This window comes from Zootermopsis nevadensis, unplaced genomic scaffold (genome assembly GCF_977971745.1).
Source record: "Zootermopsis nevadensis isolate Lab colony 2312 unplaced genomic scaffold, Znev_1.0 Znev_ptg000021l, whole genome shotgun sequence".
Lineage (NCBI taxonomy): Eukaryota > Metazoa > Arthropoda > Insecta > Blattodea > Termopsidae > Zootermopsis > Zootermopsis nevadensis.
Genome location: NW_028259153.1, coordinates 18,524,837 through 18,543,463, shown reverse-complemented (window position 1 = coordinate 18,543,463; position 18,627 = coordinate 18,524,837). Strand labels below are relative to the sequence as shown.

Here is an 18,627-nt window from a genome sequence, read left to right as displayed (position 1 = left end):
TGCGAGCCTGCCTCCCTACCACTTACACAGAGACCATTAACCTGTGTACCGAGAAGCGTACTAAAATGGAAATGCACCAATCTACTGGATCCAGCACATTATTACTGAAGACTTCCCTTTTCTTCCCCGGTTGCTCAATCAATTCGCGATACGACTCATGTACACACCCCATCTGTTTTTGATGATCTTTTTATTAACTTCGGTGACCCCGTCACAGGGCAGAAAAGAGTGTCCTCTGAGAGGCAAAACTGAAGAACTCTGCTGCATCTCCCATTAGCAGATAATGTTATAAGGAGTCTGACAATAGTATAGTTTCAGCTTAGGAAAGGACACATGTCAGAAGAAACATGTAGTTCCTTGACAGCTACAGATACCTGGTTAATGATGTAATCCAGTAATAAGGAACATATTTCGTCGAGTCCTCTCTTAGCCTGCCCTTCATGATAGATAAAAATGTAACATTATTTTTAGGTTTTCATTCCTAACACAAACCCACAGCTGGTGAAATACAAAATCACATGCAGAGGCAAGTGTGGTTTTCAGGTAACATTAGTAGCACAAAACTCTACAACCAGAATACAGATGTAGCTGTGAAAATGTCACAAGTCAGTCAGGGACCTGAGGACGAGAACGAAGATGGTTCTTGAAGCGTTGGTGTCTTCTCAATTAAACCACCTGACACGGTTGTTAGCCCGAGAAGAATACATTATACTTCGTCGCCGTAAAAGCTTCAGATCATACAACTGAATACAAATTGCAGTATCACGTATTTCATGACACCATTTAAAAGACCATAGAATATTGTCCTCGTGCCTTCTCAAATATATGTTCAAAAGTCTCGAATTTTCTGTCGGGCAAATATTTGATTCGATAAATTGGCTAGCGGGCCGTCTGCAGCTCTCGGGTTGCAGGCTACACTACTGATATATTGCGTAATAATATCGTGAGTTAACTTCTCTTCATTAAATAAGCAAGGAAAAATAATGAGCCGCGGTTGCTGTTCAAATAATTCTATTCAGACGTCTCATATTTCACACACAGCATCCCGTAACACACGCAAATCGCGAGGCAGAGCACAAAGACGTCTTTTTCTTCATCTGCAATAGATCAAACATCACTGAACATGAAATATAATTCTAACCAACTACATCCTGACGACTCCTGGCAGTGATATAAAACGAACAAGCTCTTTTTCAATCTCCTAACCCAGGGCTGCCCAATAATATACGTTCTTCCCGCTTCAGCCTGAGCGAACAACATCTTATGGGTCGGTCCATGTCCGTCTTTAGCGTTTTCCCTAGGAGGCAGGCAGCCCGCATGACAAGGGTCATTGCCCTATAAAAATATGAACCATGACCCATTATTGGAACACACTGTTGGGCAGTTAGGACCGAGGTCAATTCCGAAACATAAGCGCAACAATAGCCTCGGGCCCTATTACCGCAAAAATGACCAAATAAAATTGTTCCGCAAAGATAGGAACCGAGGCCCGTGTTGAAACACATTGTCTCACAACAATACACTCGGGTAGCATTAGTACAAAAATGGCCTAAGGAGACTGGTACACGTCGTTGCTCGACAAGACATCGGATGACCTTGAAACAATGACGTACGTGACGTGTCGTGAAAACACTTCTGGAATGTCAGTGTTTTGTTTTATTCGCGAGCCAGGCAATTTCCAAACAAGAAGACGAAATTTGCTGTCAGAATTCCCAGTGACGACATACTTAACAGATAGGCCTATTAGCCTATACCAAAATACACGACAATACATAAAAGGCTTATCAGTGGTACCTATTACACTATCAGCCTATTATGTTAAAGCAGCTGCCGGCTGGAGAGAATATTTTTGTTAATCATATTCTGACACCTTCGCACCTCCGGATCGGAAGCTGATGCAGAAACTTTCGACAAAAGAACAGCGGTTTACGCCTTCACCGAAAAAAAAAATACAACAATCTTACGTTAACACAGCGGTCTGTACATAGTCTAATGTTGGAAAAACTTCCAACGTTTCGGACAAAACCTGCTTTCGCCTTCAACAGCGTCAACAATTACTACTTTATTTCATAAGTTTAATAATGTATATACCGTAGCTTAGGTATGAATTGCAAACGACTTGACAGATGTAACCTTTTTCCGCCGTGAGAACCTAAAATCTCACTCACTGCGGCTTTTCGTGGTTCCCGGAGTTTTTCCAGGCGAATGTTGGGGTAGCACGTAAAAACACGCTACACAAGTTATATTTCCCACTGCTCTCAATCCTCCATTTACAATCATAGTATCACTGAACGCTACAGAAAGCTGTACGAAGCATAATTAAATAACCAAAGAAACAAATCAACGTTCCAGCTACGCTGCTCCGTGAGACTGAAATAGCTACTCCTCAAGCACAGCATTCCCTCCTGGTCAGTAATCTACGTATTAGATTGAAGCTCTAAAACTCACGAAAGCCCTTCCCCAAAAACTCAATACGAAAGATAGGCTTTAACTCCTGGTCTCTATGAATCGTACGGACAGGAGAGGTATCGATTAACCCTACACTTAAAGACAAAACCCTAAAAATACAATAAGTCTTGCTTGTAGATACTGAAACACTCCAGTCCTTGACAACAATTCGAAAGACAATACGAATTTGTGCGACCGGTGTCATGAATTCGCTTCCGACTGACCAAATGACTCCGAATACATTCACAAGGATATCAAATTGCATCTGTAATATTTTTTTGGGTAATTTTAAAGTTCCATGTTACAAATGAGATATCTCATTTAAAATATCGGTTATATCTGCTCCGAATATCATTGGTGTTAAAGAAGATCACTGGAAAAACACTTCTCAGGAATTCTGTCAATCAAACCTATTTGTGTCGTTTTATCAAAGAATGCAGCCTATGACCCAAGGCTAACGGACTGTTTAAATAAAATTAATCTTGAAAGAGATCAAATCAATGGCCCTAGCGGAATCCGAACCAGTGACGGCAGCTCACTAGTCTTATATCACGTGTCATCTGAGACCTATGTTTAAATCACGGGAAAATATTTAATACATACATGCCATGAGACACAAAAGATAGCGTTTAAAATGTTAAGTAGAAAGCACCTCTCAGACCTCCAGACCTCATGAAGATTCTTAGTTCGTAAAATATTTAATGACAGAAACGGGCAGTTCTGAAGTACATCGATGGTCTTTCAATGGGATGACCTTCCAAAGAAGATGTGACCTTGACCGCCATACTGTTCGCCTCGGTTTCAGCTGCGTATCGATTGCCCCACAAGCAGCGCATGCACTCTCAAAGGGGCGGCCCACTAACAATAGATGGGGGCGGAGCATACAGTGAGAAATACGCCATCACTCAACTAATTACATCACGAAAACGCCCGGTTCTTTTATTATCCTGGGTTATGTACGTAGCCTGCCTCCAAAATGGCTTATATTTCCCAAAAGACGAGCACAAATTGCTTTATACGCTTGCAGTTGTGAAATGCAAAAATTACTTTGGAACACAAAGACATAAAACGGAATTTAATATTTCTTAAATGACAGGGCAAAAATATATTATCCATTACAACTTTAAATGTGTGTGACACATATTATATGGACAGCGAAAAAATCTTGAGTTCTTTTCTGAAACAAACAAATGACGAGCATAATTTTCGTTGTATGATCTGAAGCTTTCACGGCGAATGAATTCTTCTCGGGCTACCAACAGTGTCAGGTGGTTTAATTGAGAAGACACCAACGTTTCGAGAACCATATTCGTCCTCGCCCACGGGGTACTTTCTCGAAAACTGCTCCATCAAGCTGAACTGTACACCAGAATCAGTTACAGCCTAAATAATTCCACGGTAAATTATACTGCACAGGACATTTGCTGCCTGTTCCTCAATCTTATTTCGCACTTCTCATTATTGAACTTTACAAGAGTTTCATTTACAGCGCCATGCATATGCGGCAACTTCTCCGGCACGTTTGTTAGGCGGGCAGTCTAAATCTTACAGGTATTTTCTGGGAACATCATATACAAACGCTCTTTCCACAAACCACACCTGCATGGGCAAGTTGCTATTCATACATTTAACGCAGATATCAGCATAAAGAAAAATGGCCTTTTATTTATTAAGGACGTAAATTTACAGATGGGAATGTACAAGAAATCACCAAAAAAAATTTTTAACTTTGATGGCTGTCTTCTGGGTTGTAAAAAGTTTGTCCCGCTTGGGGGGGGGGGGGGGGGAGTGGAGGTATAGCTCCTCTCTTCCTTGTCCTCGGCACTAGATGGGGGTGAGTGGTCAGCATCACGCCCCGGCCGGCTTTACCCCCGGGAAAGGACCCGGTACCCATTGTAGAGGAGGCTGGGTGGGCCCCAGAGCCGGTCTGGATGCAGAGGCTAGAGGAAAAATCCTCTGCCCCCGTCGGGGATTGAACCCCGGTCGTCCAGCCCGTAGCTAGTCACTATACTGACTGAGCTATCCTGGCTCATGTCTTGTGGGTTGTAGTGCCATGTAATCTGGTAGAAGTATGTCAACATTTCAGAGGTCCTTACGGCCTCCATCATCAAGGCGATGAAAATGGAGGCAGCAAGGACTTCTGAAACGTTGGTGGAGAAATATAACCATTTGTTTTCAAGTGAATACCAGCTATACTCTGAAAGAAAAGAAATGCACTTCTGATTTCTGTCAACTACTTAAATATGTTTTTTGACAAGGATATAAGTAGCCAATGCGGCGGTGGTAATGAAAAGGTTGGGGACCCCTGATGTACCCTGCAGTTACATGTAATAAGATATATTTATCAAAGTTTCCTTCATGCCACGTGCCAATGAAGCTACTGCACAGACATTCCACAAGCTTCTCATACTGCCAAGAAAAGAAAAAATCACGCTGGTCTGTTTCTAATACATAAGATACAAGATTCCTTCCTTCCAACTGCTGTGTGTGTAACAAACCATCCGCAAATCCATCTTTTATTTCTATTTTATAACTCTGCCAATTCATCGCCATCTATCTGTCCACCTCTTACACCACTGACAAGACGAATGTAATAATGCTTCTACATTTCTCTCTTGAACTTGTCATTCCATCAAGATAAGATTTCCTAACGAGTTAAAACTATGATTACAAGAAACAAAAGCTGTATCTGACAATCTAAATGCCCATCTTTTGTAACAACTTTACATATGTACACACTGAGACTCACTTCCATGTGTCTGACATTTCAAGGATCAAACAAAAGAAAGAATACATAGAAAAGTTACAGAGGCTTTAAAAATCTGTTCCATGTCAATGTGTATAAAGAATATGAAGAGGGTGAACAAGTAAATAAGAAATTAATTGCAAATAAATAGTTTTTAAAGGATCCAAATCACCTTTTCAACATCAAGGGATATTGGTGACGAATGAAAACTGCTGCATTATTTTGTTCTTAATTTTATAACACTTCAAGATACAAGTAAACATTCAGTAATTCTAAATTAAGTCAGTAAAAGAAGCTAATAAAACATTAAATTAATCCTTTGTCACATCATCATCATTACAGTAGTAGTATAAGCATGGTACAAGCTCTAATATTACAATCAAAGAAAAAGAATAAATTAGTTTTACTGTAGGAAATAATTTAAAATGACCCCTCATTTCATCAAATTATAGTCATTACAAATCTTGGCAAATTCCAAAATAATATTGCGAAACTTGAACAAAGTACTACTATAAAATAATACAGTAAGGGAAAATACTTTCTTCTAAGTCAAAACAATATCCAAGTTTTATGCATGAATCATGTAATTAGTTGCAATGCACATGCTGTTGGAAAGTTCTGACTAAAAATTAATAAATATATGCCACCACTTGTGAAAGTCAAAGCTTCTTCTCTTGATTTAATTGTGTATAATTATCTTTGGTTACAACAAAACAAAATATTTCTTAGTATCTTCTAGCAGTTCAAGTTAATAATGGTTCAGTTATTTAAGAAGTGTGAACACATTATAAAAGACAAGGATGCCTCAATGTCCATGTTTCAGCACTAAAAACAACTCAACAGATTTCAATGAGGTGTGGTACTCCGATCTACTAGCAGCTATCCAACAAATTTATTTTCAGTCAATACCGACACCAACATAGCCCCCTCAAACTCAAATCAAACTTCATTTCTCTCAAATCAGATTTACAAGAACATATATGTGTATCGAAAACACACAAACATGAAGACAGCAGATATATATAAAATTCCAAAGAATACTTGTTCCTCAAAAATCCTGTCAGTAAAATAAGATAACATAATGCAAGCAACAAATGCTGGAACAGACCACTCCTAGTGGCATTCTGAATAGCTCCACAACAGGATGCCAGATATAAAATTACTTAATTAAACTGACATATAAAACATAACCTCGTGAACTTGCAGTGGCCATGAAACAGGTAGAGGTTATGTAACAAACAGTATTTAATCAAACGGCAACATAATTCAACCAACATACAATTAAACCCATGTACTTTTAAAGGAAATATTAAAGCATTTACTGACCTCTGTCAAATTTCTTTCCTTCTGGATCAATATCTTTCACATTGAAAATATCTTCAAACAACACACCCGCCATTTCAAACCGGTACTAGACTACTGCAATTCATCAGGAAGTGAAGTCATATCGTCACCAGCTATAAACCTTACGCATTAACTATATAGAAAAATCATATTAACATATAGAAGTAATTATATATAATTTTAATATTTTCCATAAAATCTTTGCGTCGTTTCTTTCTTTTGATTTTTAAGATTATGTGCATTGTGTTCATTCAATTAGTTACTTGTATTAACATGGCGACACTTCCACCACGGAAAAATCCCACACCAACCAAAATATCGAAACTGCATTTATCCCCGTTACAGATACTATTGCAGATGGGCTTTCCAAAGCACAGAGCGTAAGCTGTTCTAAATATGTTGCAACATACATCCTTTTCAGCTGTTTTATGATATTGAAAATCCTGACCCTGTTTCCCTTCATTTTCAGTCTTGGATTTGATAAACTTCAATATTTTTAATGAATCTTAAATAGTATATAAGTGGGGTATGTTAAGGTGCTTTAAAATGCCATTTTATTTTGCTAAGTGGGCTGAATTAAGAATGGTTTAGTGTATAAGATCCTGGCAAATTGAGTGTTGCTTCCTTACAATTTTTGTTCCAATTCGCTTGAAATATTAACACAGCAAGAGTTTTAATACTCTAATATACTGAATAAAAGCTACTCTTAAGTGAGATAATGAATTTGTTTCAGAGAGAAGGCTTTGGCTGCAACAGGAAATAGAGGTGTGCAACTTGCATCAGATTGGTTATTGGCACATGTGAATGATCCAACTTTAGATGACAACTGTCCTCATGAATACATTCTGTATGCATGTCCAACTGGCCCATTTCTGGAACAATTGCAAGCATTTTGGGAAAAATCATTGTCTCAGTGTGGCTGGAATGGTGCTCACAACTTTATGCCTCATATCACATTAGTTTCATTTTTTAAGGTAATGGATAAAAACATTGGGTATTTTATGACTGAAATTCCATGTTGGCATTTGTCATGCAAAATATGCTTTGATATTGCAATGAAGATTTTAGTTTGAGAACAAAATAAACATGACATGACCATTTTCATGATAGATCTGTAACAGGAACCAAGAAGTGACAGCTATTAAAAGTGGTATATTGATAGTCAGCCAATTTGAATTCAAATTAATCATATTAAAAAATACACTGATTAATAAAGATATGCTTGAAATAAGACTTCTATACATGTATATACTGTATGATGGACACAAACTATGTCCTGTTAATAGGTGGAATCTGAAAGCAGTATTACAATCTGTTGATTTGCAGTCCAACCAAAACAAATATTTCTCATTTTTCCATAAAATAATACAAACATAGGCAATTTGAGGGATCAGAATGAAAGCCCAAAAATACAAGCGATGTATATGTTACATGTTTAAGTTGATCTAGGTCTTAAGTTTTCCCAATAAAATGCGACAACAATTTAAATTTAGCTATTAACATTTTCTTTCTGTCAATTTCTCCATATGCAAAATATGACCATCATGACACATTTAGTTGCATTTTGTGGTAATTATGGTCTACTGTTCACATCTGCATTAAACTGAACCAGAATGTATAGACAAGAAATATCATTCATGGTTAAACCTATAAAAGAAAGTGCATGTTCATACAATATGTTGTTTCACAGGCACCTGATGAATGTGCCCAACAGCTTGCCAGAACACTGAAGCATGTCGTGGACTTACAGCGTGTGAATCTCTGTGAACCACTGAGACTGGAAACCTATGTTTCACAGAATTTTATGGGTTTCTTTGTTGCTGAAGAACACGCAGATCTGCTTAAAAGAATAGCTATGCAGTATGTGAAAGAAGTGTCAAATTCAAGTGAGTTGGTATATGTTTTCAGATACGGTTAATTTTGTGCATGACAGTGGAAACAGAAATTTGGGGTATGGGCTGTGAGGAAGCAAATGGAGGAAAGCAAAATAGGCTTCATGTATAATAAATGTAGAATATGGTGGGTTGGTAATTAGCCTGGTCTTTATTTGGTAGGATTGGTCCCTGAACCAAGATAATCCTTTTTTTATATTTTATTTTACTAGAATCTTACTCTTTCAACTCTTACATTAACATTTTAGATGGTGTTCATCCATCTCCCATATGGACATGTTAACAGCATAGCTTTCTGCATTTAGTTGCCATCTGTTGGTGCAAACATGCTCTCAAATCTTTGTTTATTGGAACGATTCTGTTATAATGTTTAAGACTCATCTTTGAATGGCAGATTATTGGTATATAAGAAGTTCATGGCTAGTATAGGTTAATATTAGTTTATATTTCATTATTCCTTTGTTTCCACCTTCATAGGTACTATAGGAAAAGTGTTATATGGGGTAAAATAACATTATGAGCTTCTGCATGCAAAATGAAAATCCAAGTGTCTTAAAACATACAAGTAACTTAGAAATGACTTAAAATTATAGAAGAGAATTTAAAAGTTAAGGAAAGAAAATGAGACATCAGAAAGGGATAAAGCATAAACAACAAAGAAAGAGAGAATTAAATAAGAAATATCTGGTCTGTTATAAATTTATCTAGCTTGGCAAGGTTAAATTGATGTCTCATAACTTTTTGCTTACTTACAATTTAGTTTGCTGACACCAGCTGAATCAACTTTAATCACATAGTCAATTGGTCACTGTTGAAGATAATTTACTTGGTCTTGTTATTCCTTTACAGTAATTAATGATAATTATGAACATCTTGATGCCCTCTCTGCTTGTTTCCCATGGTGCACTACTGCCACAGATAGATATGTACCTCGAGGAGTCAGATGTAAGGAAGAATGCAGCATGAATAAAGTTTTTTTTAAGTTTACAGTCATTTTACATTTATTGTTTGGAGTACTTTCATGTAATTGGAAAATAAAGGACAAAGCTGAATCTGATTGACATTCAAGGGAAAATTATGCAAACTTCAACAGAACAAATAATGTTATTTTGGAAGTAGGAAATTTCAGCATTTTGTAACTGTATATTATGCTTTCAGTAGTATGTGGCTTCTATTTCCCTGAATATTAGTAAGAAAGAAATTAAGCATTTCTATGATATGGGTGTTATTTTATGCCTTGCTTTTAGTAATTCCTTTCCAGCCTCCTGACTAGCAAATTTTAATGTTTTGGAACTAATAATTACAGTTTTGTTATAGTCATTGCAATAATTTATGACTCTTCTATGGTTTATATTGTGACAAAATTAGAATGTGCATGATGGCATGAATACAATACACGGACTGAGTGTTTGCATGAATGTAGAATGTTATCATTGGCACTTTTCTGGCGGTGTTCACCACGCTATAGTTGGCAACATAAGACAGACTTGCATTTTGGCTGAATGAATGTTACAGAATAAAGAAGTGAGGGGTGTATGTTTCTGATATCATAGTAAGTGTCTCATCACTAGTCTAAACCCTCAGCCATCATTATTTCGCTGAAGAGTAAGCCACTGAAATTTTAATTATGCTGTAAGTCCAGCATCCAGAACCAGTTCTGTTACAGAAATAACATCTGATAAAATATCCAAAGACTGAGGAAATAAATCACTGAAGGAAATTACAGGGAACTAATGTTTCCAACATTCCATAGTTAACACTTCAAAACAGGGTCCTTCTTCAGAAGCTGATTGTAATCACTCAATTGGTCAAGAAACTTCCTCTAAATTGTTTAAGCATAAGTCACATAAATGTGGATGATACTTCCTGAAGAAATGTAGTAGTACTGGTATGTGTTTGAAATGATGGATGCTCATAATGCTTGTTTATTTCTGCATAGCGCATGTTTGATAATATATTCGGTGTTGTTTATTAGTTTCTTTGCCAGAAATAAACTGGGTTTTCACAGAGTCTGCTAATTGCTAATATGGTATATATAATATTATTTTTCAATTCAGTTGGTCTGAAATTACTTTATTATACCAAAACAAGGCCAAAGCAACTATATTTTATGTTCAAGGTCTTGAAAATGATTAGAATATGTTACTATATTGATAAATGGAATGAAATGGTACACATAAACTGTAAATTACTCATACAGTATTTGTTGAATTATAGCTATTACCCTAGAACCCCATGTCAAGTCACTTCACTTGACATTAGCGTACCAGTTTCCACCCACACAGTTTACTGCCCTCAAGACACTTGTGGAAGAGCTAGACTCCTCTGCTCCAGCCGCTTGGGAGCTCCGACTCTACTCTCGAGATACACGCGTTACTTCTACACAGGTTAGTTAAAATACGGCCACCAGTATGCAATGTGATGAAATACAAAACTTCAAGAAGAGACGTTAAACTTAGCTACAACAGCATTATCTAAAATGACACTAAGAGAATATTTCAAGTTATTAAAGTTAATGGAAGCATTTCTTAAGGAATGTAGAAGTTTACTTTTATGTTAATTACAAATATCTTAATGAACCTTATCAATGCTATACAAATAAAATACACAGATAAAGGTTCATTGTGCCGAACTACCACAGTTTAACAAATGTAATTACCTATTTGTAGCCGAGTCCTTCTTCAGAAACTGATAGGTGCTCAGTTGGTCGAGGATTTCATCATGGAACCCAAAGGTTAATTACCATGTTAAAATGGATATTAAAAAAAAGTGTGAGAATTTTTACTGGACTCAACTGGCTCTTAAGGTTATGATGCAGTGGTAGATTCTTGTAAACATTATGCTCCCATCTACACCCTGGCCTCTTTCCTCCAGTTTTTCTAACTAAAATTCTGTATGCATTCCCATGTGTGCCTTCATCACTCGGATCACAAGTCTATCCCCTTTACATCAAAAGCATTTTAATAATCCACAAATCACTGTACAGTTCAAAAGAGAAAACATGGTTTAAAATTAAAATGGTGATTGGCAGATGTATAACTCTGCTGAAAGTAGTGTGATGGTTTAAATACAAACACCATCTAAAGCTTAAGAAGAATGTAAGGATTAAAAGAAAGAAAAGGAAGTACTCATATTAGTCACCAGTGGATGATAAAATGTGTGTATTAATTTCTAATAAGCAGAATCTCACACAGCACCTCCTACTACTGGCAGGTCCATAAGGTGTTGTACTCGCACATCCCAAGGGAGTCAGATGAATTGGAATTGAGGATTGGTGACTATATCTGCCTGAGCAGTGAAGCTCTTAATGCTTCACCTGATGGGTGGGTGGAAGGCACGTCATGGCTCACAGGTACAAAGATTATTTTTCTGTGAGGGGGTTTTGTGGAGTTTCAGTTTTCTGCACTGGTAAGCAGTAATGGCACCTTCTCTTAAAAATAAAAAAAAATGTTAAATATGTTAAGTCAGACATAACCTCAAAGTATTGTCATCACCTTTCTATTAAAACTACTGGTGAAGTGGCATGTTTTCTAAAAGGATGGAACCAAATTTTAAATACAATTTACATAAGCCACACACTGTAAAGCATAATCCTGTTATCCATGCACAAAATTATTCTAAAGATATTGTGTATTACGCTTTCTAGGTTGTAGTGGTTATTTACCAGAAAATTATACAGAACGAACAGCAGAATCTGATGCATGGACTCTGCACAGGTGAGGAATATAAAAAAATACATGTCTATAGTCAAACCATTATTCTTTGCATGTACAATGCATAAAGAAACCTTAGTTGGATAATCCCAATAATTTTCAGCTACATATTATATACATACATTCAGACAGATGCAGATTTCCAGTAATATGATCCATATTGCATTTTTTATGTAAAGCATACATAAAATAAATGCAGAACAGATGTAACTTTCTCTGGCTTAATATGGTGTTCTTCGCACTTCCTGTCAAAATAGGATATCACTACTCATTTTTCAGTTGTTCACTTTACATCAAAATGCTCCTCATCCAGCAACTGCAAAATCCTTAGAGCAAAAGCATTTGATTTTGTTCCCAACTCCAAGTTGTTGTTCAATGGAAAACAACGCATAATACCCTATGAAATATAACATAAGTACAAGAAAACTGAGAGTTAAAAGTCTGATCCTTATCTTATTGGTATATTACTTGTATTTAACTATTAATGTAAAATTTATCTACTTACTCAGATTAAATAATAAAAATATATTTCATGTTTATCAGATAGTGAAGTAACAATACAAAACATTTTACTGTTTGCTTCATATCTTATACCACACCTGACAGACTGTTCTTTAACCACAGTTTAGCTTGGTACTATCATCCAGTGTTACCAAAAAAAATAAGTAAAATTATAACAAACTTTACAGAACAATACCACTGGGCAAGATGGAGAATTCAGGAGATTTAGGAGGAGACAGTGTCATGTCCTTGCTACTGCCAGCAAATCAGCAGGAACAGGAGGGAAGCACAGGAGACATGCCAAGCAGTAACAAGGCATCTGATGTTACTAGTGACTCAAGTGAGGAAAAGCAAGCCACCTCAGCAGTGACAGACGTGAGTGCATTTAAAATATTTTTGGTTTACCAGTTTTAAACTGAGGCAGTTTCCAGTTTGGACAGTGTTCAACAGTTAAGTGTTATTTTTGTAACATATATTTTAAGCTATTCTAAATTTAGCTGCACATGTACATTCAAATCCAAGCAAATACACAACATTAATGTGCTAAATTTGAATTTTTTCTTGTGTACCACGAGTGGATAGATATACTCCAGTGGAGTACACATTTTTCCATACCTCATTATCACAGACACAAATCAACCACTGCAAAGCTAACTGTATGATATCACGCTACACAGAAGCAAATATTCCCTCATACTTTGCTCCATACAAATTCAGGGCCAAATCAGACTCCATTACGCAAAGACCTTTTTGACAAACAAGAAATTCCCTACCTTTACCAAAGTTTAAAGTTAATGGTAAAAATCTGCTGCTTTTCATTACCAATTCTTGAAACAAACTGTCTCACATAAATTCACTTTGCCTCAGAGTTTAAGATGTCAATTTTATGTGATGATGTAATTAAGTATTATTTACTTTCAGGTCAAACCACAAATTGAAAAAGTGATTATTCCTGAGCCAATCCCAGGCCCACGTCATATTTACATTATTCGACATGGAGAAAGAGTGGACTTTACATTTGGAACGTGGATTCCTTACTGTTTTGATGAAACGGGTATTGAGAGAAGTTTTATTGCAGCATTATACAAACATACACATTCCCAACAAATTAACTAACTTCATGGTACACATCTTTCTTGAAACATTGATACTCAGCTACTCAAAAAATTCTCCCTTTTTTTAACCCGGTCCACATCCACAAAAGCCTCTCCTGAACCAGCTGAATCCAGACCACATCCTCATATCATATTTCTCTAAGAGAGTCCTTTTAATATTATCTTCCAGTCTACACCTAGGTCTCCCAAGTGGCCTCCTCCTTTGAGACTCCCTGAAACTAGGCCTTCCTCGAGAAGTGTCATAACACTGTGAAGAGTTTAACTATAAAGGGTTCTGACAGCAGTGCATTACATTCAACACTCATTCTTCTCGACATAATCCATCACTCGATGTTCTAAAATTAGACCAATTATGTTTTGGGACCACAGCGAGGTCCTGAAACATAGTAGTCTCATTTTAGATTACTGAACAATGGATTATGTCCAGAAAACTAGCGATATTGACGGTGAATATTTGTTGTGACATGTCTTCTGGTACTCGGAACATATTATATTGCAGGAAGATACATGAAGAAGGACTTAAACATGCCAAAAACAGTTCCATCTCGTAAGTCAGGACCTCAAGGCTTTTTCAAGGACTGTCCATTAACCAATGTTGGGGTACTTCAAGCCACTCTGATCGGAGAGGCTATGAAGGAAGCAGGAATCACAGTACATCATACATTCTGTTCTCCATCTCTGCGTTGTATACAGACCTGTACTGGAGTATTGAAAGGTCAGAAAAATGTTTATAGAAAGCACAAGAAATATAAGTCCCAATTTAAAAGCAAAATATCTTGTAAGGAATTAAATTAGACAGCTTATGTGGTAAACATAGTTATTATACACAGTACTAGCTCTTTTTGAATGGAAAATATTATGATTAAAATTCACATATTTAAGAAATATTTAATTGGTATTGATTAATTATTAAATAGTAATACACAAAATTCAAGAATTATAATTATTACTCTTGCTAAAGAAACAAATTAATGTGATCACCCCCTCAAAATGCTATAACCCTTTACCTGTGCCACAGCATAACATACAGCACAAAATAAATCAATTACATTTGGTATCAAAATGTGAAGTTAAAATTCATCAACATAAATTTTATTACGTTGTCAACAGAGCCGCAGAGTAGAATAAAATGACAAGGTTGTGTGGTTCTACCTGTTGATGGAAGAAAACCCAGCTTCCAAAAAACAGTTTTAACAAATTTTTAAATTTTAAATCAACAAACAGGAAAATGCCCAAGCTGACGCAGGGGAAGATTTTCTCAAAATCCTTGCATTTTTCTGCAGCCATCCTCAAGTCCAGTGTTATCAGGTTTAGATTCAAACCTGGTATATTCCAACCACTACATTGTAATGTTCAGAGCAGTGGTCCCCAACCTTTTTGTGCCTACGGGCACATTTGAGAGTTTATGAGATCGTGTCGGGCACCAACCAATTAACAAAGCCAAAATTTTCTTTTCTCTGGACAAATAAGCTATGGACACCAAATAATACACAAAACAACACGACGTTTAATGATACAAGAAACCATGCAATCAAAATTACAATTATTATTACTCAAGTGGGAAGTTAGTGTGATGTTTGGCACTGCATTTCATCGGCCAGTTTTTCAAATTTGGGAGTGTAAGATGATGTTGCTGCTCGCAAACGATCATCAAGATGGGTGTCAGGAAGTCGAGATTTGCGCTTTGATTTTATAATGTTCATGGTTGAACAGCCTTCATTATTCAGTATAACCTCTTTCCGTATCAACGCAGGCACCCAAAAAAAGCCTTGGCGCCTGCGGGCACCGCGTTGGGGACCACTGGTTCAGAGAATGAATCAGTATGAGATTATGTTGTCCGCTTTCCCTTAGAAGTATTCATCTGTAGATCAATAAACTCTATAGAATATACAGAGTAATGTACTTTGCTTACATTCCAGGCCTGGGTCAAGCAGACAGCCAGCCTATAGCTATAGAGCCAGGTTTATTTGAATGGCTTGCCTGGTATCCAGATTCACTGCCTGACTGGATGTCAACAAAGGAACTACAGGAAACTGGTTATAACATTAAACCAGAATACAAGCCATTTGTTCGCGCAGAAGAGCTTCTCGATCGACGGGAGAGTACAGAACAGTTTTATATGCGCAGTTTCTACCTAGCACAGAGTGTCATTAAAAGTACAGCAGACAGAGGTGAGATCATTCAGTTGGACATCTCTTGTACCTGATGCAAAAATCCTTCCAAATTTTCCAGCCTTTGGCTTACGTCATATTCAGTTTCCTCCCTTCTGAATACCTTCCTTCCTGGTTCATCAGCATTCTTTTGGATCTTCTTCTGCACTGTTTTGCTGCAAAACTGCTTCAGGGTATCATCCAGTTTCCATCATATACATCTGCCTGTATCATCCAAGCTGCGGACATCATCTAAAATCATTCTTCTTTGGCTCCTACCTGTATTCTTCTCCATTTTTCTTGAGTGTTTATATCTGTTACCTATTCCAGGAGGTAACATCTTGTTGGTTGGACATGCAGCGACACTAGATGTATGCTCACGTCAACTTTGTGGAGGAGCGCCTCGCACAAGCCAAGAAATGACACGTCTCATCCAGAAAATTCCCTACTGCAGCATGGCCTGTGTTCAAGATGTTGGAGACAACAAGTGGGAAATAAAGGATGCCCCATTCCCCCCAGTCACCCATTCCAACAACATGCGATTTGACTGGAAAGTATTACAAACATAATATTCTGCGTAATGTGTACAGAATCTAATCGTGCTTGATCGGCTTATTTGTGGGGATACAATTATTAAAATCCCAATCCTGCATTATACTGTGTCCTTATAGAACCAAGTTCTAGTTTCAGGCATTCATTATGCAAAGCAAACAAAGATTGCCATATCCCAAATTTTCTGTCATGTATAATTAGTATAAGTATTTGGTACTTGTGGGTTATCAGGACACATCACTTTAAAAACAGGTTAGGTTAGGTTAGGTTAGTTGTCATTTAATGAAGTAAAATATAATAACTTTCAATAAATGTCAACTAACCTAACCTAACCTATTTTTAAAGTGATGTGTCCCGATAACCCACAAGTACCAAGTATTTTTATAACAGTTCATATCATGAAGATCTTTTTTTAATTACTTTTGCTTGTTTATGAAAAAGTCATTGGACACTGCATACATTAAGAAAGCTAACAAGCACTGAACAACAATAAAAATTAATGTATTTCCCCATCTTCATTGTTTCCTTTGGTACCACCTTAGAAAGAAGTCCATACGATTTATTTCACAAATTCATGAGTTGAAATCATTACTGTGCCATTACAATATAAACACCTTCGATCAAGATTGCGATCTCCAACACCATTTTACTGAAAACACCACGAAAATTAAAAATTTTAATGAAACTACCCAATTCAAACAAAACTGAGACAGGAACAGTTATGTACAATATTTGGCATACAAACACCTGACTGGACTCATGTCACAAAATAATAAAATGTCGGTAGACAATTTACTGCTATATGAACTAAACCAGTGGTCCCCAACCTTTTTGTGCCTACGGGCACATTTGAGAGTTTATGAGATCGTGTCGGGCACCAACCAATTAACAAAGCCAAATTTTCTTTTCTCTGGACAAATAAGATATGGAAACCAAATAATACACAAAACAACACAACGTTTAATGATACAAGAAACCATGCAATCAAAAGTACAATTAATATTACTCAAGTGGGAAGTTAGTGTGATGTTTGGCGCTGCATTTCATCGGCCTGTTTTTCAAATTTGGGAGTGTAAGATGATGTTACTGCTCGCAAACAATCGTCAAGATGGGCGTCAGTAAGTAAAGATCTGTGCTTTGATTTTATAATGTTCATGGTTGAACGGCCTTCATTATTCAGTATAACCTTTTTCCGTATCAACGCGGACACCCAAAAAGAGCCTTGGCGGGCGCCCGCGGGCACCGCGTTGGGGACCACTGAACTAAACATTTAGAATACTCAATGCCTGTATATACATGCACACATCAAATTGAACTCAGATGAATTGTCACATCTACACAGAATAGAAATTTTTAGCTGCAGAAACACATAATTTGCTTTGCAATGAAAGACGATATATGCTAAACAATGTTTTGCCTTAATTCTGATGCTTGCAGAATGCGCCTTCATGGTACATTTGTGACGCAGAATATAAGATACGTGTTATTCTTTGTTTTATTATGAAATATTTATCCTTCAAATTTACAGAGTGTAATGTTATTTATATTTTCTTTTCTATGTTGTTATTTATGTCTATTAATAGTATAATGTAAATGTTAAGTGTATATGATAATGACTATGTAGAACTGTGAACGACAGGTTCAAGAAAATGGACAAAATGTTTAATGTATTTAAAGCATGATACAGAGTACTTGATTCTAAATGATAACGGAATTAGGGTAATGAAAAAGCGAACAGATTTTAGTGTTACAGTGTAATAAAGCTGACAGAAATGTTCTTGTTTTATAAATTAATGATATTCTGTGCATGCATTTGGAAGGTAACTGAAAGGAACTATACATTTGTGCTGTCAAAACTATGACCACGATACCTCGGTCAATAGGTGACCTAACTGCTGATTCCGAGCAGGGACAAGTACCATCCCCTCGCCCTCCATAACCAAACTGACGTTGCACTCAACTTAGCCCCCTGTCCAACAGATAATAGAGGCAATTTCTAAGAAAGTAAAGTCAGTTGATGCATGAACTCACACAAGTGATTAGTAATCCTGCTTTGTATTCATATACAGAGTGACTGGGACATCAAGTGGATCTATAAGTGCACCACCTTGTTCGAAACACTGCCCGATACGCTGCCACATTCCGTGTGGCATGCACCGAAGTATT

At 36.8% G+C, this 18,627-nt stretch overlaps 2 protein-coding genes across 3 annotated transcripts in view; one reads left to right on the top strand and one right to left on the bottom strand.

Moving 5' to 3' along the window:
* Positions 1–6,667, bottom strand: part of Polr2H (DNA-directed RNA polymerases I, II, and III subunit Rpb8) — a 154,497-nt gene extending 147,830 nt beyond the window's left edge. The window contains exon 1 of the mRNA XM_022059491.2: positions 6,521–6,667. Within this exon, the coding sequence (XP_021915183.1) occupies positions 6,521–6,593 (73 nt within the window). The 5' untranslated portion in view covers positions 6,594–6,667. The remainder of the gene's footprint in view (positions 1–6,520) is intronic.
* A 95-nt stretch (positions 6,668–6,762) lies between these two features.
* Positions 6,763–18,238, top strand: Epp (Ecdysteroid phosphate phosphatase). Of its 2 annotated transcripts, XM_087352841.1 has the most exons (12): positions 6,785–6,918; positions 7,272–7,512; positions 8,229–8,424; positions 9,280–9,375; positions 10,648–10,817; positions 11,644–11,782; positions 12,077–12,146; positions 12,833–13,019; positions 13,566–13,698; positions 14,259–14,474; positions 15,679–15,930; positions 16,240–18,238. In XM_087352841.1, the coding sequence occupies exons 1-12, from the start codon at positions 6,812–6,814 to the stop codon at positions 16,476–16,478; spliced, it is 2,046 nt and encodes a 681-aa protein (XP_087208967.1). In that variant the 5' UTR covers positions 6,785–6,811; the 3' UTR covers positions 16,479–18,238. The 2 variants fall into 2 exon arrangements, with proteins under 2 accessions (XP_087208968.1, XP_087208967.1); XM_087352842.1 differs by lacking the exon at positions 9,280–9,375 and having other exon boundaries at positions 6,763–6,918.
* The last annotated feature ends 389 nt before the right edge of the window (positions 18,239–18,627 follow it).

Bases quoted from the DNA above. Each gene is read 5' to 3' on its own strand.
- Epp (XM_087352841.1), top strand. From the start codon at position 6,812: ATGGCGACACTTCCACCACGGAAAAATCCCACACCAACCAAAATATCG. The intron at 9,376-10,647 runs GTAAGGAAGAAT...GTTGAATTATAG, and splicing joins TGTACCTCGAGGAGTCAGAT to CTATTACCCTAGAACCCCAT. The intron at 15,931-16,239 runs GTGAGATCATTC...TACCTATTCCAG, and splicing joins TAAAAGTACAGCAGACAGAG to GAGGTAACATCTTGTTGGTT.